Source organism: Diaphorina citri, unplaced genomic scaffold (genome assembly GCF_000475195.1).
Source record: "Diaphorina citri unplaced genomic scaffold, Diaci psyllid genome assembly version 1.1 scaffold83, whole genome shotgun sequence".
Taxonomy (NCBI): domain Eukaryota; kingdom Metazoa; phylum Arthropoda; class Insecta; order Hemiptera; family Psyllidae; genus Diaphorina; species Diaphorina citri.
The window spans coordinates 18,890-41,173 of record NW_007377520.1 but is presented as its reverse complement, the minus strand read 5'-3'; the positions used below and the strand labels follow the sequence as shown (position 1 = coordinate 41,173).

At 37.9% G+C, this 22,284-nt stretch overlaps 1 protein-coding gene and 1 long non-coding RNA gene across 2 annotated transcripts in view; both read left to right on the top strand.

Moving 5' to 3' along the window:
- LOC103523255 (dorsal-ventral patterning protein Sog) overlaps positions 1-22,284 on the top strand; it is a 72,343-nt gene that overhangs the window by 45,103 nt on the left and 4,956 nt on the right. The window contains exons 5-11 of the mRNA XM_026832873.1: positions 419-423; positions 856-1,127; positions 1,596-1,902; positions 2,723-2,880; positions 5,837-6,059; positions 16,145-16,401; positions 19,052-19,406. Coding sequence (XP_026688674.1) covers positions 419-423; positions 856-1,127; positions 1,596-1,902; positions 2,723-2,880; positions 5,837-6,059; positions 16,145-16,401; positions 19,052-19,406 — 1,577 coding nt within the window. The remainder of the gene's footprint in view (positions 1-418; positions 424-855; positions 1,128-1,595; positions 1,903-2,722; positions 2,881-5,836; positions 6,060-16,144; positions 16,402-19,051; positions 19,407-22,284) is intronic.
- On the top strand, positions 20,778-21,761 carry LOC113473255. The gene is made up of 2 exons (XR_003395282.1): positions 20,778-20,825; positions 21,294-21,761. It is a non-coding gene; the product is annotated as an uncharacterized LOC113473255 (long non-coding RNA).

Below are 22,284 nucleotides of genomic sequence, written 5' to 3'. Positions count from 1 at the left end.
GGGAGTGGGGGGGTTTAAAAAAAAAAAAAAAAAAAAAAAAAAAAAAAAAAAAAAAAAACAAAACAAAAAAAAACTACCCTGGCAAGGGGACGTTAAACAGACAGTACACTAATGTCCAGCTGTGGGACTATAAACAGGGAGGAGAACAGCTAACCCTAACCAGCCTAGCTAGCTGGCAGTTCTTCAAAGGGTTCTCTCTGCTTTTAAAGAATAAGACCAAGTCCTCAAGATGGTTGACTGCGGTTCAGGACAAGTCAGTTAAACATGTCTAGAGACCATCTTTCTAGTGACAGGTTTTTACCCTCTATTACCCCTCTCAACTCGCCTGTGTGGGGCTGGAATGGACTATCAAGGCATTTTTCCTTAATAATTCATTGAAATACCTATTTCCGTTTCTTCATATTTCCCTTCGGTTCAGGACAAGTCAGTTAAACATGTCTAGAGACCATCTTTCTAGTGACAGGTTTTTACCCTCTATTACCCCTCTCAACTCGCCTGAGTGGGGCTGGAATGGACTCTCAAGACATTTTTCCTCAATGATTCATTGAAATATCTATTTCCTTTTCTTCATTTCCCTTTCTTCCTCTGCTTTCCTTCCTATATCCTCTTCCCTCCCCAATCTACTCTCTTGTTTTCCTTTTCCAGCTCTCTTCCTCCTCACTTCCCAAACCGAACCCATCCGATTCTGATGATCCCACAACCAAACTTAAAATGGCACTCGGCCTGTCCAAAGGCGCCGGAAATGGACCCCAAGTCGAAAACGGTGCCGATCACGGGACATTTCCCTTTCTTCCTCTGCTTTCCTTCCTATATCCTCTTCCCTCCCCAATCTACTCTCTTGTTTTCCTTTTCCAGCCCTCCTCCTCACTTCTCAAACCGAACCCATCCGATTCTGATGATCCCACAACCAAACTCAAAATGGCACTCGGCCTGTCCAAAGGCGCCGAAAATGGACCCCAAGTCGAAAACGGTGCCGATCACGGGACCCGTTCTGAAAATGGGTCCCATGTCTTCAAGACACGCACTTACACCAACTCGAACAAACTTGGTGAAAAATTCAAGAGTGTGTCCGAAATTGAGAAGGAGGCCATTCAAGCGACGGCCCCCCTACAGAATGATTTTAGAAAGCCATCTGAAGGAACGGCAGGAAAACAGAAGAAAAATTATTCGTCGGTTTATCGCGCTAAAAAATCCGTCCGATATTACTAACAAAGGGTTTTGTCCCCTTTAAACTTGAATGCTTTATCCCAATGAAGCAATGGGAGTCCTGATGTTGGTAGATTGCTTGGGAACTTGTGACGCAGTGGGAATAGGGTGGAAAATCTTGAAAAAGTAGACTGGAAATTTGGAAAAAATGGACTGGAAAACCGAAAAAAGTCAGGGAATTTTATTTTTCCATTTTGGTAGACACCCTGACATAGGCATTCTTTAACCACGATCGAATAAACTACGGGCTAAAAAAATTCCCGGAGGGACGGGCCCAGCTTGTTTAGACTGTGGGCGTAAAGGGACTTATCAGTCTCATTCTGGCAGGATAAACAAGGTATGTATATTCTATTCTAATTATATCTTGTTCTGTCCCCTATATTCCCCAGATTTTTTCTCGGTTCTAACATCCCAGACTCTTATCAGTCTCATTCTGGCAGGATAAACAAGGTATGTATATTCTATTCTAATTATATCTTGTTCTGTCCCCTATATTCCCCAGATTTCTTCTCGGTTTTAACATCCCAGACCGCCCGCTCTCTCTACAAAGGCTCCACGCTCACGGATAACATGGATTTAGCGGCCACAGCGAGATTCGAACTGCACAATCGACACCTGTACTTCTCTCTGTACTGCAATAGAAGACCCAAGAGCATTCAGTTTGTGCTGGCCAACGGGGACATTATTGAGGAACAGGTAGGCGACTAAAGGTCTCTTTATTTTTGAACAACTCAGTAATTTATCTTTGTTAGCAATGAGAATATTCTATTCAAAGTGACTGTACTTCTCTCTGTACTGCAATAGAAGACCCAAGAGCATTCAGTTTGTGCTGGCCAACGGGGACATTATTGAGGAACAGGTAGGCGGCTAAAGGTCTCTTTATTTTTGAACAACTCAGTAATTTATCTTTGTTAGCAATGAGAATATTCTATTCAAAGTGAAAAGAAAAGGTAGGCGACTAAAGGTCTCTTTATTTTTGAACAACTCAGTAATTTATCTTTGTTAGCAATGAGAATATTCTATTCAAAGTGAAAGGAAGGGGTCTTACAAATTCAAGATAAATTCAAAAATAATTGGAGTACAAATATGTACGTGAGACCTCTCATTCAAAATATGAGATTTCAAGCTTTAAAACAATATGCATTTCAACATTCCCACATGCGTAGTTTTCCCGTAGTTTTTTTATACTTTCTAGCCACACCTCGTAATGTGAAGCAAAGGCTTGTTAAAAAATTTCAAAATATGAGATTTCAAGCTTTAAAACAATATGCATTTCAACATTCCCACATGCGTAGTTTTCCCGTAGTTTTTTTATACTTTCTGCTCAAATTTTGTTAAAGAAATCACCCAAAGTACAAACAGACAGATAGATAGACAGACAAACAAACAAAATGCATGAACAAGAAGTAAAAAAAAAAATTGTTTTATATGTGTCTCTATCTGTGCACATGCTCATAGGTATAGTCTAAAATCTAAAACATGTGCATCCTATTTTATTTTATTCTTCTATCCCCAGACATTTCTACCGAATTCATTCTACGAGCAAGAGACAGGCAAAACCTGTGGCGTTTGGCGACGGCTCTCCAAAGAGTCCAAGCGACATTTGCGAGAAGAAAGACTCTATGTGTCTCTTGTGTGGGAAGATAATCAAATGACCAGTGGCCAAGTCAGGAGGTAGGTGAAATCGGATTTGTCTCCTCTAAGGGCAGCCACTCACTATCAGGTATCAAGCAATGACCAGTGGCCAAGTCAGGAGGTAGGTGAAATCGGATTTGTCTCCTCTAAGGGCAGCCACTCACTATCAGGTATCAAGCTATCAAATAGACCTGACAGAGGAACCTATTTAGCTATACCTGTCAGGTCTACCTGGAACCTATTTAGCTATACCTGTCAGGTCTACCTGATAGTATGTGTGCTCATCAGGTATCTGCAGGTGGACCTGATCAGGTGTATCCGTTCATTCTTCCTGGGAACCTATTTAGCTATACCTGTCAGGTCTACCTGATAGTATGTGTGCTCATCAGGTATCTGCAGGTGGACCTGATCAGGTGTATCCGTCCATTCTTCCTGGTAGTGAGTGACTGGCCTAACGGTGCTTTTTTTGTGGAAGGTTATTTTAATTCATTGGAAAATAGGGAAACTTCATTTCGTAGATCTATAGAAGCTGAAAAGTAAACCGAGCTATTTCGGAAAGTTTCGCAGAGATAGAGCATATATTATGTACCTACTTAGCTAATATCTTAGCTTACGTTCTTGTAGCTATCATCATCTTAGGATCATAACTGTTACCATTTAAATTAAACAACTGGTTTTCACCAGTTTTCCAGTCATTTATGCACATGGCTAATTTTAGACTAAACCCATTTAAATTGTAAACAGCATGTTCAGACCCTTAAAATAGACATATTTTGTTTGGCACGAGTATTTTTCATTTCCATATACGATTAGGCTTATTAACATTTTTTTTCTCACGTTATCTATTCGTTATCGCGGAATCATCAATTTATCATCGATTATCCATAGTAGTTGGGTAAAAGAGCTCACAGAATCCTATCAGAGAATAAATAAAGCCTTGCTCAATGTTTTTGTTGATATCCTGGGTACAATCTAAAGCTGTGTCCACACATAGTCGAGCCCGTCGATCGACTTCGACTGAAACCGTACACTACCTCGACAACACAGATTCACAGCTTCACCTCATCGTTCGACGCGGTCGAGTGTGGACACAGCTTAATACACGAGATACTATCTCCTATTATACTAACACAGACTCGTATAGCCTGTGTAACTTTTGGCATCCTAATACAAAGCCCAGTCCGGTTTTCGTCTGTCCTTCACATGTACGTGTACTCTATGACGTCACATGCACAGTGTAACTCTGTGACGTCACAGTCTTGTTACATAGTGTATCAAAAGATCAAAACCCGACTCTTCTTCCAGCCTGAAGGCATGTTTAGTTCCGTGTTTGAGACATGTTTTCAAATCATATGCGAACAGACTCGCAAAGTTGTCGATAGACTAGATCAAGTTTATCTGTAAGCTTGATCAAGTTTATTTGTAAGCTTATTGCCTATCGAACAGTGCCTTGTTTTGCTTTGCCAAGAAAAACGAATCTTGATCCCATGAAATCTGTAAAAAAGCAACCTAATCCCATAAAATTCGTGAAAGAGCAGTCAATAGAAAGTCTTGTTTTAGGAAGGTCATGTCTGTCTCCCTCGGAAGATGCTACATTCCTTCGTACTATAATTCCTGTATTCCTGAATCGTTCTAGGATTCTAGTTATTCTGTGAAATCTGTGGCGCCCGCCGCCAGATCGATTGAGTTTTACAACCGTGCAACAGTTATTTCCTACAACAGTACAATTAGGCAAAGAAATCCACACTTTGTATTCAACTCCTTGCACAGAAATCGTTCAAATATATTTTATCATCATTTGCATGTCCATCACGCAAGTTTATTGCGAGTTGATTTTTATGACGCATGCTTTTGACATCATTGTGTATGATGGGTAAATTTTTGCACTCTTTTAATTTCCATAATGAAAATCATGTTCTGAATTTTATTTCGGAATGGAAAATTTATGGTTTGGTTTTCTTTGTGCCTTACCTAGTTAATATTTTGCCCATAACATAAATATGTAGATATGTTAGGTTACTTACATAGTGTATCTTACCGTAACATAGGATTAGCATGACGGTTATGATAAGGAATTTCATTGACATAATATCCGTACTCACGACGCATGTATGATGAGATGAAAATCTACGAGATCTGTGATTCTGTGGATTATTATAAAACTTAAATTATTGCCAATGAACGAAATAAATCTTGAACTTTATAGGCTGGTAAAAAATAGAAGCAAACAATAAGGAAATATAAAAGATCGTGGAGATCAGTATCCGTACTCACGACGCATGTATGATGAGATGAAAATCTACGAGATCTGTGATTCTGTGGATTATTATAAAACTTAAATTATTGCCATGAACGAAATAAATCTTGAACTTTATAGGCTGGTAAAAAATAGAAGCAAACAATAAGGAAATATAAAAAATCGTGGAGATCACCCAAATAGGTAGGGTACGTTCCACTTACCTACATCATGCATTGGGTATGGTACCTCGCATATGAACTAGGAGTACGCACATATTATGAGCATTGAGACTGTTTAAATTATGAAGCATTGAATTGTTGAATTCATGTTTAGGCATGCGGCCGTTTAGGACACTTGCAAAACTCAATGTTCTCTTACTTTCTATTACAACCATACCTAATACTCTTACTTTCTATTTTGCATCTATGTTTTATGTCTCTACAGGAAAGCACCAAGTAGGTAATGTTGAAGAAAGGGCTGATTCATTACCCCATTACCCATATGAAAAAAAGACAGTTTTTTTGTTTAGTAAATAAATAATATACTCTTGAGGGGAAGGTAATAGGCGAGATTAACGCCGGAGGCGTTCTCTACCACCTAACCCTTAGAGCTACATTATTATGTGGTCAAATTCTCAAATGAATGAGGATAAAATTCCATGCTTCGGCTGGGATTGACCCCACGCCCTCTTGTTTACCAGGTGAGCGTCTTGACCACTACGCCACCGAAGTATCTGATTTTCCTTTTTCTTTCCAGACATCGAGCCCTGGTCAGTGAACAGTTCTCAGCACTCCTTCACAACGAAGCGTACGACATCACAGGCACGGCCTTCATCGCCCTCTCCACATCCACTCCCGCTATGCCGTCTGTACATCTGACTGTTCTGTTCTCCTCCCCTGTGCACGCCTCTGCTCAGAAGGACATCTTCATCGGAATCAAACTGGAGGACGCTCACAATAGAAGCTCTCTCGTTAACGAAGTAGGTAAACAGCTTTCTTGACATTCTTTAGATTTGTACTTCATGAGACGTTCTACCATCTCTCTGTTGTCATCCTGGAAAAATAAAACAAGGATGTTTCAGACTTTTTTTTTTCATTATTAATAGGACATTAATATTGGATGGGACAAGCATGTTAATTTAAAAACTACCATGGTCAATAAGTACATTGTCTTAAACTATTTTTTTATTTTATTTATTAATATTATTATTTTTTATATATAATTATATAAGTATTGTATAACAAACCTGAGATTTGCGCAACTTTTCTTCCAAGTGAGTAAACGCCAACTGCAGGGCTTGATGTTCATCTTTGAGCATCTGGTTCAAAACCTGAAGTTCCTTGTTATTTGTCTGGTACAGTTGGATTTCAGCCTTTAGTTTTGTGTTGGTTGTAACTAGCTCTGTTACTCTAAAATAAAATGCATTATTCCATATTAATTTTGGAAATAAGGATGAAAGGTATTACATATTAGAGTAGTAATATAAATCTCGTCTGAAATGAGCGTCTACAAATAATACAGTATTAACGTCATTTTCCTGACCGTCACTGTCTTCTACAGTGATATGCTTAGTACCACTTAGGACGTTTCCAAACAAAGTTTCCCACAAGCATAGGTTGTCTTCTAAATCAATACGTTTCCCACTCACCTTTTAAACAAGTCCATCTGTGGCCAGCCTCAGCTTTTACTGGATTGGGGTCAAGTTGATTAGAATACATCACATGCCTTCAGGCACACTCCATTTGTCAAGGGTCTAGGTATATCTTGCCCTTGGGATCAATTTGATTTAAAAATCTTGACATTTTTTGGTAAGGTAATAAGTAGGGAGCGGATTATATGCACGAAATACTTTACTTCCTATAGGATACGGAAAGTAAAAATGACCCAAATATGTATTCAATAACCACAAAAAATGGCCCGTATATGCACGAATGTGCAGGAAACCTACCAAAATATGCAAAAAATATGCAATCATCTAGGTTCCCATATTTGTGTCACAGAGGTTGGACCCAAATATGTATTCAATAACCACAAAAAATGGCCCGTATATGCACGAATGTGCAGGAAACCTACCAAAATATGCAAAAAATATGCACTCGTCTAGGTGTCCATATTTGTGTCACAGAGGTTGACACAACATTTTCCAACCCCTAACTGATGTTCCCTACTTCCAGCCTTGCAAGTCAAAGTCAAACCACCACATTATAACTCCGTTCACAGAGGGTGGGGAGAGGGGGGTCCCATTTGTCCCGGGCTTGGGCTCCTCAAGGGTGCCTCAGAAGTTTTTTCCCCGCAGAGGTTGGCACAACATTTTCCAACCCCTAACTGATGTTCCCTACTTCCCTCCAGCCTTGCAAGTCAAAGTCAAACCACCACATTATAACTCCGTTCACAGAGGGTGGGGAGAGGGGGGGTCCCATTTGTCCCGGGCTTGGGCTCCTCAAGGGTGCCCCAGAAGTTTTTTTCCCCGTTTTTGTTGACACCCTGTATGTCAGTCACGTGTTGAACATTCTGCGTGTCGTGAAATATAAATATTCATAGGAATACGGGGTGATTCAAGAGGTAGCAAAAGTTTTCATTTTTAATTTTCTGAATACTTACTTATTTATTATTATTGTTTTCTTTGAATCTCTGAAAAATATTTTCAACGAAACCTCTGGTCTAGGGTTTTCTACAGATATCTGAAATGAACTTATTCCATAGGGAGTTTTTAGGCCGGAGGAAATAAAGTGAGTTTAAACTCGGTTTTTAAACTCGCGGATTAAAAAATCTGATTGGTTGATTTTCAAAAATTTCAGCCAATCAGATTGCTTAAACCGGGATTAAAACTTAAACGGAGTTTAAACTAATGCCCCGGCCTTAATGATACAGTCCCTTCCCTTAATTTTGTATATACACATTCTCTTGTATTTATGTTCATATGTTTGATGCTTATCTACGTCTTTTGAATCTATTGGGTTGTATGGGAAACGAATACAATTTTTACAAAAAGTGAAGTAGTATTCGTTTTCCATACAACCTAATAGTTAAAATGAACCTTCACCGAGTCTTCAATCAAGTCTTTTGAATAGAAATATAAATATTCATAGGAATACGGGGTGATTCAAGAGGTAGCAAAAGTTTTCATTTTTAATTTTCTGAATACTTACTTATTTATTGTTTTCTTTGAATCTCTGAAAAATATTTTCAACGAAACCTCTGGTCTAGGGTTTTCTACAGATCTCTGAAATGAACTTATTCCATAGGGAGTTTTTAGGCCGGAGGAAACAAAGTGAGTTTAAACTCGGTTTTTAAACTCGCGGATTAAAAAATCCGATTGGTTAATTTTCAAAAATTTCAGCCAATCAGATTGCTTAAACCGGGATTAAAACTTAAACGGAGTTTAAACTAATGCCCCGGCCTTAATGATACAGTCCCTTCCCTTAATTTTGTATATACACATTCTCTTGTATTTATGTTCATATGTTTGATGCTTATCTACGTCTTTTGAATCTATTGGGTTGTATGGGAAACGAATACAATTTTTACAAAAAGTGAAGTAGTATTCGTTTTCCATACAACCTAATAGTTAAAATGAACCTTCACCGAGTCTTCAATCAAGTCTTTTGAATAGTTTTCAAAGAATCTCTTCTATCGTAGATTAGACTCACCCTGTTACCTATTGGCACCAGGAGTATTAGATTTTTTGCTGATATCTCAGATTATGCTGATATCTGGACTATGGGATCTAGCTCTCAGATCCATTCTCTTATCAAACTTCGGGATTAAAACTTAAACGGAGTTTAAACTAATGCCCCGGCCTTAATGATACAGTCCCTTCTCTTAATTTTGTATATACACATTCTCTTGTATTAATGTTCATATGTTTGATGCTTATCTACGTCTTTTGAATCTATTGAGTTGTATGGGAAACGAATACAATTTTTACAAAAAGTGAAGTAGTATTGGTTTTCCATACAACCTAATAGTTAAAATGAACCTTCACCGAGTCTTCAATCAAGTCTTTGGAATCGTTTTCAAAGAATCTCTTCTATCGTAGATTAGACTCACCCTGTTACCTATTGGCACCAGGAGTATTAGATTTTTTGCTGATATCTCAGATTATGCTGATACCTGGACTATGGGATCTAGCTCTCAGATCCATTCTCTTATCAAACTTTACCTATGTCACCAGTTGGATTTTTCTACGCTTCAAGGTTTTTTTCCTCTCCTTTATTCTGCGTGATAAAGCCTGGTAGCATGTATTTGAGACCTGTAAAGTACGTACGCTTAAAATACTAACCTAAACTTACCCTACCTATGCAAACATTCACGACTTCATTATCTTAATTGAAAATCATCTGTCCCTTAATGCGCTTTCGTTAAATAATTTTTCTACGCTTCAAGGTTTTTTTTCCTCTCCTTTATTCTGCGTGATAAAGCCTGGTAGCATGTATTTGAGACCTGTAAAGTACGTGCGATTAGGCGGCTTAAAATTACTAACCTAAACTTGCCCAACCTATGCAAACGTTCACGTCTTCATTATCTTCATTGAAATTATTGAAAATCATCTGTCCCTTAATGCGCTTTCGTTAAATCAATCAATCAATCAATCAATTTTTATTTGTACATATAAGTATACGATTGTATGTGGTACAAAACTAAAACTACAGACTAAACTAAAACTAAATCTATAATAATAATAATTAAGCTCGTGAAAGATCCATGTTAAAGTTTAAAATTCGAACCTGCTCTCTCCCACCTTTCAGACCAGAAAAAAGCTCTCCTATCTTGCTTAGAATAGAATATACCTTGTTTATACTGCCAGCATAGGACTGAAAAATTTCTTTGCTCTCGCAGTCTAAACACAAGGCCTTATTATACCGTTCGGCGCTTCGAACTCTTGACGTTCGCGCGCCTCCCGGCACGCTTGATTTGATTGGTAACAAATCACAGACCTCCTTCCATTGCGCTAAAGAAATCTGGACCTCTGCAACCTACCTAATTCTCCAGCAACCTCCTTCGCCGAGTGGCTTGCACGCAGGAGGTCCGGGTTCGATTCCCGGCGGGGCGGAGGTTTTTTTCGGCTCTGTGCTTGGAGTTTGGGGTGCACTCAGCCTCGTGAGGAATTCATTGGAAAATAGGGAAACTTCATTTCGTAGATCTATAGAAGCTGAAAAGTAAACCGAGCTATTTCGGAAAGTTTCGCAGAGATATAGCATATATTATGTACTTAGCTATCTTAGCTTACGTTCTTGTAGCTATCATCATCTTAGGATCATAACTGTTACCATTTAAATTAAACAACTGGTTTGCACCAGTTTTCCAGTCATCTATGCACATAGCTAATTTTAGAGTAAACCCATTTAAATTGTGAACAGCATGTTCAGACTCTTAAAATAGACATATTTTGTTTGGCACGAGTATTTTTCATTTCCATATACGATTAGGCTTATTAACATTTTTTTTTCTCACGTTATCTATTCGTTATCGCGGAATCATCAATTTATCATCGATCATCAATAGTGCTTGGGTAAAAGAGCTCACAGAATCCTATCAGAGAATAAATAAAGCCTTGCTCAATGTTTTTGTTGATATAAGATATCCTGGGTACAATCTAAAGCTGTGTCCACACATAGTCGAGCCCGTCGATCGACTTCGACTGAAACCGTACACTACCTCGACAACACAGATTCACAGCTTCACCTCATCGTTCGACGCGGTCGAGTGTGGACACAGCTTAATACACGAGATACTATCTCCTATTATACTAACACAGACTCGTATAGCCTGTGTAACTTTTGGCATCCTAATACAAAGCCCAGTCCGGTTTTCATCTGTCCTTCACATGTACGTGTACTCTATGACGTCACATGTACAGTGTAACTCTGTGACGTCACAGTCTTGTTACATAGTGTATCAAAAGATCAAAACCCGACTCTTCTTCCAGCCTGAAGGCATGTTTAGTTCCGTGTTTGAGACATGTTTTCAAATCATATGCGAAGAGACTCGCAATGTTGTCGATAGACTAGATCAAGTTTATCTGTAAGCTTGATCAAGTTTATTTGTAAGCTTATTGCTGCCTGTGTAACTTTTGGCATCCTAATACAAAGCCCAGTCCGGTTTTCGTCTGTCCTTCACATGTACGTGTACTCTATGACGTCACATGCACAGTGTAACTCTGTGACGTCACAGTCTTGTTACATAGTGTATCAAAAGATCAAAACCCGACTCTTCTTCCAGCCTGAAGGCATGTTTAGTTCCGTGTTTGAGACATGTTTTCAAATCATATGCGAACAGACTCGCAAAGTTGTCGATAGACTAGATCAAGTTTATCTGTAAGCTTGATCAAGTTTATTTGTAAGCTTATTGCCTATCGAACAGTGCCTTGTTTTGCTTTGCCAAGAAAAACGAATCTTGATCCCATGAAATCTGTAAAAAAGCAACCCAATCCCATAAAATTCGTGAAAGAGCAGTCAATAGAAAGTCTTGTTTTAGGAAGGTCATGTCTGTCTCCCTTGGAAGATGCTACATTCCTTCGTACTATAATACTTACATTCCTGTATTCTTCTCGAGCACATCCTAATATCCAAGGCTAATGATCTCATCACGACTAACCTAATTTTTATTAGTTTTTATTTTAACGTTAATATATTCTAACGAAATTATGCAATGTGCCATGAACAAAATATTCCGAATTTGTTTTCAGATACGGAAAGCATGTTGAAGGATATTCCTCCCCAGACAGGGGACACAGAAGAAGACCCAGCAGCTAGACGTAAGTTCATGAATATTTTGTTAATAATAGGTAGGTATTGATGACTATTTCATGTTGTTTTTGATGAACGCTAGTTAATGAATTTGTTGTATGAGAAAATATCCCAAAAATGTACATACTCCATTGTTTTGTAAAAGGTACCTAGTAGAAAGGCAAGCCCTCAAAATTAATGTTGAAAATATATCGTTTGGGGCTCGGACCCACGCCCTCCCAGTTATCAAACAAACACCTTTACCACACTTCTGAGAATGTTATTGTTCAATAACAGGTACCTAGTAGAAAGGCAAGCCCTCAAAATTAATGTTGAAAATATATCGTTTGGGGCTGGGACCCACGCCCTCCCAGTTATCAAACAAGCACCTTTACCACACTTCTGAGAATGTTATTGTTCAATAACAAAACTGATCTTCCCTTTTTGCCTTTCATAAATAGCAGCTCATTTTTAGATACCTGTATTCTCTAAAACCTTCCTTTTTTTCCTGAAAATATTTTCCCAATTTTTTTATAAACTTTACCTATGAAATAATTGTTAGTCCGTCCTTCCTTTATTATTACGACAGTAATAATAAAAGGTATAACGGACGGGCTATTGTATTCGCTTCATTTAAGATTTTAGACCAAAATGTTTAAAAATTTCGCCTGTGGCGCTATTATAATATTATGTTCGCCTCTTTTCTTCGTGAAAGAGCAGTCAATAGAAAGTCTTGTTTTAGGAAGGTCATGTCTGTCTCCCTCGGAAGATGCTACATTCCTTCGTACTATAATACTTACATTCCTGTATTCCTGAATCGTTCTAGGATTCTAGTTATTCTGTGAAATCTGTGGCGCCCGCCGCCAGATCGATTGAGTTTTACATTCGTGCAACAGTTATTTCCTACAAAAGTACAATTAGGCAAAGAAATCCACACTTTGTATTCAACTCCTTGCACAGAAATTGTTCAAATATATTTTATCATCATTTGCATGTCCATCACGCAAGTTTATTGCGAGTTGATTTTTATGACGCAAGTGCCTTGTTTTGCTTTGCCAAGAAAAACGAATCTTGATCCCATGAAATCTGTAAAAAAGCAACCCAATCCCATAAAATTCGTGAAAAAGCAGTCAATAGAAAGTCTTGTTTTAGGAAGGTCATGTCTGTCTCCCTCGGAAGATGCTACATTCCTTCGTACTATAATTCCTGTATTCCTGAATCGTTCTAGGATTCTAGTTATTCTGTGAAATCTGTGGCGCCCGCCGCCAGATCGATTGAGTTTTACAACCGTGCAACAGTTATTTCCTACAACAGTACAATTAGGCAAAGAAATCCACACTTTGTATTCAACTCCTTGCACAGAAATCGTTCAAATATATTTTATCATCATTTGCATGTCCATCACGCAAGTTTATTGCGAGTTGATTTTTATGACGCATGCTTTTGACATCATTGTGTATGATGGGTAAATTTTTGCACTCTTTTAATTTCCATAATGAAAATCATGTTCTGAATTTTATTTCGGAATGGAAAATTTATGGTTTGGTTTTCTTTGTGCCTTACCTAGTTAATATTTTGCCCATAACATAAATATGTAGATATGTTAGGTTACTTACATAGTGTATCTTACCGTAACACAGGATTAGCATGACGGTTATGATAAGGAATTTCATTGACATAATATCCGTACTGCCCGGCATCGCTTCGATCTCTTGACGCTTGCGGCACGTTTGATCCAATCAGCTATTAGAGAGAGGCCGGTAAAATTTGTTTTCAACACTCATTATTCGTAGGTTATGGGTTATGATATGATGTAATTGTAGCCAAGATCACAACATAACACCGAACCTGTGATGTAATAGCTGCTTTGAAAATTGAAACGCATTCATCCAAACGCACACACTTACATTTTACGATCTTTGTTGAGTTTACTGTTCTGATAATGCTCTAATTCTAATCAATAAAATACTCGATTCCTTAAGTTCTTATCAAGGATGAGAGGTAACGATAAGATGGTCTTAAAAATGGTCCTATAATCGACAAGTTCAATATATGTAGCTGCTGTTTCATTAGTATCGGAATAAAAAAGGTTGCATGCGGTTCGAATTCCACCATCTACAAAAATTTGCACTCATTGCAAGTATTTCAACATTTCACTTTCTGGTGTTCTCGTGTTGACCTAGCACCTAAATGGGAAGTATTGTGTCTCTTATCACCCATTTGATGAGGTACATACTACGGGATGGGCATGCTACGACACAGACCACATGAGTCTAATATAGCATTTGTTTCATCACGAAATAACTACTGTGAAATCCTCATCTTTTTTTTTTATAATAATTGGAAATTCATTCCTCTGTGTGATTTTCCAGAATGACAGGGGCTCACGGGTTGGCTTGGATGTTTTTCGATTCGACCAATACGCTACGATATTTCATTCAGTTGGAACATACCGAGGCGGAATCTGTATCTCTAGCGAAAGGTAAGTTCATACAATTCAATAGAAATTACAACTCAGTCTTTAAAAACGTAAAAAAGTTCACATGGAATTCATTTGTCAAACAGTAAAATAAACGTTAACTCTTCGAAATTATTCCTCTTTATAAAAGAGACCTTCGTCAATTTTATTAGAAAGTTTTGAGGGAAAATCTTAAAACTAGTTGAGAAATGAGATCAATCTATAGGTGAGTTTAAAAGGGAACCGCTAGTTTCTAAATCAGTTATCTTAGTGGTGGTCTACAATGTTTTCCTTATATTATTTAGCCGTTCTCCAGGTTATTTAGTAAATGTTTTGGTGTTCATCTATCGGTAGAATATTGGCATACAGCTTTGCTGGATTTTCCCGGTAGTATAATGTTTATCTTTCACTATTTTGAGTTTAAAAGGGAACCGCTAGTTTCTAAATCAGTTATCTTAGTGGTGGTCTACAATGTTTTCCTTATATTATTTAGCCGTTCTCCAGTAAATGTTTTGGTGTTCATCTATCGGTAGAATATTGGCATACAGCTTTGCTGGATTTTCCCGGTAGTAAAATGTTTATCTTTCACTATTTGGCGGCATAATACATTGACTTTGGTTGATATCTGGATGAGTGACTGTCCGATTTTTACCAAATTGTTACAGTCGCGTCCTTGGGTTTCACGTGGCTCTTGGGCCACTCATGTGATACCCCCCATTACTCTATATTTACAACAATAATGCATACGTTATCTTTACATGCGTTAGTAAAAGGTAGAATTAGATTAAGATTCGTTTTCAAAATATATTGGGAAAATCCTACAATGCTGCAGTGAGCACCAAAGTTGTGACATAATAACACAAAGAAACTGCATTTACATTTACATTTACATTCTTCCTGGTAGTGAGTGACTGGCCTAACGGTGCTTTTTTTGTGGAAGGTTATTTTAATTCATTGGAAAATAGGGAAACTTCATTTCGTAGATCTATAGAAGCTGAAAAGTAAACCGAGCTATTTCGGAAAGTTTCGCAGAGATAGAGCATATATTATGTACCTACTTAGCTAATATCTTAGCTTACGTTCTTGTAGCTATCATCATCTTAGGATCATAACTGTTACCATTTAAATTAAACAACTGGTTTTCACCAGTTTTCCAGTCATTTATGCACATGGCTAATTTTAGACTAAACCCATTTAAATTGTAAACAGCATGTTCAGACCCTTAAAATAGACATATTTTGTTTGGCACGAGTATTTTTCATTTCCATATACGATTAGGCTTATTAACATTTTTTTTCTCACGTTATCTATTCGTTATCGCGGAATCATCAATTTATCATCGATTATCCATAGTAGTTGGGTAAAAGAGCTCACAGAATCCTATCAGAGAATAAATAAAGCCTTGCTCAATGTTTTTGTTGATATCCTGGGTACAATCTAAAGCTGTGTCCACACATAGTCGAGCCCGTCGATCGACTTCGACTGAAACCGTACATTACCTCGACTATTAGTAATGTTGTGATATCCACGAAAATTGTGAAAAATCTCCGGTTTACCACAAAGAATTTGAGATTTGATTGATTTGACCTTCCCATTTTCTTCGTTTTAGTCTCAATATTTTTTTTAATTTTTATAGTTTTTTCTGAGATAATAAAAAAAATCATGAGAATCACCAATTGAGTAGCTACTTGATTCAAGTAAGTGGTGCCATTACCAGTATAAAAAGATTATTGAAATATGGAAATTGATTGCAAAGGAGGCACTTAGTAATGTTGTGATATCCACGAAAATTGTGAAAAATCTCCGGTTTACCACAAAGAATTTGAGATTTGATTGATTTGACCTTCCTAATTCTCCTTTAACAATTTCATCCCGCAGGTGGTCAAACTGGAGAAATGGCAAGACGTGAATAGTCTGGAAGTGTCCGGGGTCACCACTAGTGACCTCCTGACCAAGCTCACCCGTCACACTCACCACTCTACTGTGACAGTCACCATATTGGGCGAGTCTCCCTCACCCCCTGTGGGCGAGAAGGAAGAAATTCGAGGTCACGTGGTGCCCCGAGTGAGGTGCGAAATGATGCAGGCGCTTCTCTCCTACAATACGAAGGTCACGGACCTCACCATCGATCCTGTGTAAGTAGAAAAAGCACATCAAAACTGACTCACGTTCACTTATCAAAAGATTCAACAGAAGTGATCCGAAAGCATAGAAGGTATCAAGCTATCAAGTAGACCTGACAGAGGAACCTATTTAGCTATACCTGTCAGGTCTACCTGATAGTATGTGTGCTCATCAGGTAGCTGCAGGTGGACCTGATCAGGTGTATCCGTCCATTCTTCCTGGTAGTGAGTGACTGGCCTAATGGTGCAAGCATAGAAACTTACTGGTAGGTAGTACTAAAAGAAAATGCAAAAGACCTTGGACAGAACATCCTGAACCTTAGAGAAGTTTTTTTTAAGAGGTTTGATAGAGGGAACTATAACTGCTAGGGTCTTATCGTCCCGAAATCGAAGAGCAAAGGAATTAAGACAGGATAGAAAGCTAGCCGTTCTAAGAACGAACCTTATTCCTTCAGGATAAAATCCACCCCGGGCGGGAATCGAACCCGCGGCCTAGAGCTTACAAGGCACAGGCGCCACCAACCAAGCTAACTAGGCTGGCCCTCAAAACTGTTTCGTGATAATATAGGCCCGGCATCAAATAGGGAAACTTCATTTCGTAGATCTATAGAAGCTGAAAAGTAAACCGAGCTATTTCGGAAAGTTTCGCAGAGATAGAGCATATATCATGAAGCATAGAAACTTACTGGTAGGTAGTACTAAAAGAAAATGCAAAAGACCTTGGACAGAACATCCTGAACCTTAGAGAAGTAAGCAATGCGAATGCGTAACGTAGAGTATCACACTTTGAAAATGAAAATACACGAGTAAATCAATTGATATGCACGCTTATGGAAATGGAAATGTTATTTCCAATGCAAAAATCTATGAGATCACTGAAATAACGCTCACTAGAGACGAAAAATTTTACGAACCCGAGCGTGTCTGCTACTCTGGGCACTTGATCACTGATCAAAATGATCATTGACTGCAGAAGAGAAACTTATATATACCTACCTACTCAATACTGAGGCTTCTTCTCGGCTCATATCACGAGTGCTGCAAGTCAAGGTCATGTAAACACATGAATAATTGTTGATACCGGGTGATTTTTTTAGCGGGGTTATTGTAGGATAGACATGTGTAAAGAGTGATTGAGTTATGAAAATGAACTGCTGTGAGTGAGGTCCCTAGCTATTTCTTTTTTTGTTAAAATATTTAACACAGTTAGATCTTAAAACATTTAATCCGCAGTTAGGAGTTGGGATAACTCAGGGTTATTGTAGGATAGACATGTGTAAAGAGTGATTGAGTTATGAAAATGAACTGCTGTGAGTGAGGTCCCTAGCTATTTCTTTTTTTCTTAAAACATTTAACACAGTTAGATCTTAAAACATTTAATCCGCAGTTAGGAGTTAGGATAACTCCTTGACTGTGGAGTGAGGAGTCCACTGAAAAGATTTGTTTTGTTTTTATAACCCTGCACCCTGTTCGGATAAAACTTGTTGATTTAAGTGTCAGCTGTTTTGTTTGATAGGTATATCTGAAACTACTTTATCAAAGCATGAGGCAAATCACATTTGTGTGAAGAAGAGGCAGCATTTACCTACCTTGTATGTCTCTCAGCGCCAAATTGAATTTTACTGTTAAAGTTCAAAGAGGTTAAACTTTTTCATTATCTTATCACGAGGAAATATTATGACCTCAGAGAAAAAGTACCCAGTCTAGATTTGAAAATATAATTACTGATTAAGCCACTGAAAAGATTTGTTTTGTTTTTATAACCCTGCACCCTGTTCGGATAAAACTTGTTGATTTAAGTGTCAGCTGTTTTGTTTGATATATCTGAAACTACCTTATCAAAGCATGAGGCAAATCACATTTGTGTGAAGAAGAGGCAGCATTTACCTACCTTGTATGTCTCTCAGCGCCAAATTGAATTTTACTGTTAAAGTTCAAAGAGGTTAAACTTTTTCATTATCTTATCACGAGGAAATATTATGACCTCAGAGAAAAAGTACCCAGTCTAGATTTGAAAATATAATTACTGATTAAGTGATTAAGTAAAAGTTGCCAAACATCCCATAGTTTCAAAATAAAAATACGTGTGTCATACGCAAGACTGATGCTTTCATAGTTTGGATACTGTTTCGATAGCGTTAGTTTTTGATGAAATAGAGTCCTTCAAGAGATGATAATTATTAATTTGTTTTAAGTTTTCCCACCAACCAAGCTTATTCTCTCTTAACACTAGGACACGCTTACTCGTACCAAAACGTATCTATACGTTATGCTCGTACTCTATAGTTCTTGGGCAAAGCACTTTTTCATTATCTTATCACGAGGAAATATTATGACCTCAGAGAAAAAGTACCCAGTCTAGATTTGAAAATATAATTACTGATTAAGTAAAAGTTGCCAAACATCCCATAGTTTCAAAATAAAAATACGTGTGTCATACGCAAGACTGATGCTTTCATAGTTTGGAATGTTTGGATACTGTTTCGATAGTGTTAGTTTTTGATGAAATAGAGTCCTTCAAGAGATGATAATTATTAATTTATTTTAAGTTTTCCCACCAACCAAGCTTATTCTCTCTTAACACTAGGACACGCTTACTCGTACCATAACGTATCTATACGTTATGCTCGTACTCTCGTACTCTATAGTTCTTGGGGCAAAGCATATCACTTGTTCCTTCTCACCTGCTTTTCACAGTAAACAAGGACAAAATCCTGGAAGTGGAAGATCTGTCCAGACAATGGGGCCAGGGGTCACAGCGGGAGTGGATCAACGGTTCCCTCAACATGAGTCCCCATCTCATTGAGTCACTCAACTCTGGCTCACTCATTCTGAACGTGGCAGGCTCTAAACCCTCGACTCCGTCCCTGATACGTGGCTTCCTCAAGTCCAAACTCGTGGCGGACGCAGGGCTGGCTTCGAACCCCTGGTTGTTTGACTACAAGGACGTCACTTCGGCGGAGGTGGTAGCTTTGGTGTGGGTGGCCTTTGACGAGCAGTGTGATCTTCATTACGAGGTAAGTGTGATAGGTGGGGTGCAATAGTCCTACATACTGGACTCCGCACACAGGAATTCCGTCAGAAAAGACCTCCATTTTAATGTAATGTTAAGTGTTCAAATATCTGATGATCTTCATTACGAGGTAAGTGTGATAGGTGGGGTGCAATAGTCCTACATACTGGACTCCGCACACAGGAATTCCGTCAGAAAAGACCATTTTAATGTAATGTTAAGTGTTCAAATATCTGAGTTTTGTCCATTTATTTTTCTTTATTCCCAATAAGTCCTAAAGAGTTATTCTGGGTAGAGATTATCCCCCCTCCAAATGTTTGATAGAGACAATTGTATCGTTCCGAAATTGAAGAGAAAAGGATTATTTTTCTTTATTCCCAATAAGTCCTAAAGAGTTATTCTGGGTAGAGATTATCCCCCCTCCAAATGTTTGATAGAGACAACTGTATCCTTCCGAAATTGAAGAGAAAAGGACAAGATAAGAGAAAGCTAGCCGTTCTGAGAACGAACCCTATTGGTTTTTGGGAGAAAGTTGGGAATCGAACCCGCAGGTAAAGAATAGCATCACAACTTGTCTCATATTGAAAACCATACTGAACACCCAGTCTCTTGAAGTTGTAGATCTCTCCGTTGCAGATCAGTGTGACTCTAGCAAATTTAGTCCAAATTTATAGAAAGAAGACGTTTATATACATCACACCAAAAGTGCTGATCTCGGTGCATTTGTCTGAGGCGTACCAGTATAAGTTGGTAGGTGGAAGTCAGCATCACAACTTGTCTCATATTGAAAACCATACTGAACACCCAGTCTCTTGAAGTTGTAGATCTCTCCGTTGCAGATCAGTGTGACTCTGGGGTACCTGTAAAGTACAAGAGATTCGGATGAGAAAGGAAAAATAAAATTTACTTTACTACTTAATAGATAACATCAAGACTGCCGACCTCTACACACTCTACAGGCCTTTTATTTAATTTCCCTCCAAAAAATAAATGTGGTGACCTAACCAAAAGAGTTCATAGGTACCTACTTGCGATGTTCATTGTTGGTAAAGTGGCCAACACCTTACAATCCTTACCACTTACCTGTGCAATTTCATGGGTTGCATGCCGTACAAGCTGTCCACAATCTCCAGCCGATGAAAACCGACATAGGTTTTCTTGACGTGGTTATCATATTCAATACGCCAGGCGTCCGGGCCCCTGTGCTGAATTTTGACAAAGTTATGCTCGCACGACGTCAAATAGTTACTCGTCTCGTGACCGAATATCGCCCAAATGCCGCACATGATGAAACACTAATCAATATCCAATACTTGATTGAAACACAAGTCACAATGTAATCACTATTCCCGAGTCAAACTGATAGCAAGCAATGCGCAAGTCCCTGTCCGTCGTGTTTAAATGTATAGTGTGTACCTGTAAGGTAAGTACTTGAATGACACTATAATCTTGGGGGAAAAATATAACGTGTCCTATCCTATCCACAAGTTCAATGAGAAATTTGGTCACAGTCACATGTACTAATGAATTATTCATATCAAAAAGGAAGCAATGCGAATGCGTAACGTAGAGTATCACACTTTGAAAATGAAAATACACGAGTAAATCAATTGATATGCACGCTTATGGAAATGTTATTTCCAATGCAAAAATCTATGAGATCACTGAAATAACGCTCACTAGAGACGAAAAATTTTACGAACCCGAGCGTGTCTGCTACTCTGGGCACTAGATCACTGATCAAAATGATCATTGACTGCAGAAGAGAAACTTATATATACCTACTCAATACTGAGGCTTCTTCTCGGCTCATATCACGAGTGCTGCAAGTCAAGGTCATGTAAACACATGATCAAAAAGTTAGCAGCTTCATATTTTTTCTCATTTTCAGGATGGAACCATCAGCTGTTCGAGTAAACATTGCTACAAAGATGACACGGGGCCGTGCTGTGATCGGCAGAGACATATTCGACATTGACCGTAACATATACTTATTGTACTTATAGGACATTGACTGTAACATATGTTAGGACCGATTTGAATTGAACCACACATGTTAAAATTCAGGCATTTACTAAAATTTAAGCTTAAATAGAGTAGGTAGGGATTACAAATTAACCATTTGGAGTGAGCCACAAATTAAGGTGTATTAACTTATACCTTTTTCGGTACTGTAGAAAATAATTCGTTGTTCATCTGTCATGAAGGAATATATGTACTTGAATGACGATACCACTCAATGTTTTACATGTGTCGGGAAGTATGAAACTTTTACTTCAAAAGTAATTTCGTTTTCCTTTACTTTTAACAAAAGTATATATTTTTTTTCTTTTATCTACTGATTGACAAATGGTGGGCACTTGGTTACCTACATAATTAAGTGTACATTTTGTTGTATCAACTGAATTTTTTTTATTTGTTCCATACCTTTTTATTTTTTCATTTATTCAAAGAAGAAGAAGAAGAAGAAGAAGAAAAAAAGAGCAACTAGTACTTTTGAAATTTGAGTAGTGAATCAACCTATTTTGGATTTGGACGGACTATTATTTCCAACAGTATTATCATTACTACTACTATTATTTAGATTGTTAGTAGATTTTTTTTTTTTTTTTTTTTTTTTTTTTACATTTTTTTGACATCATATTTGGTAGTCATTCTGTTTGTCACATGATCTTTTATGTGGTACTTATGTCGTCGAGTTTGTCGTTTTATTGTCTACATTATTACACACAGTAAATTTATTTTGGAGTGCCCCAGGCTCTTTTTTCTTGTTCTATTTTACTCTTTCACATTGAAGCCATGTTTCTTACCTACTTTTAAGTGGGTTCCCAAGATCCAAATACTTCCACAGAATGAAACAATGAACTTTCAATATATTTAAC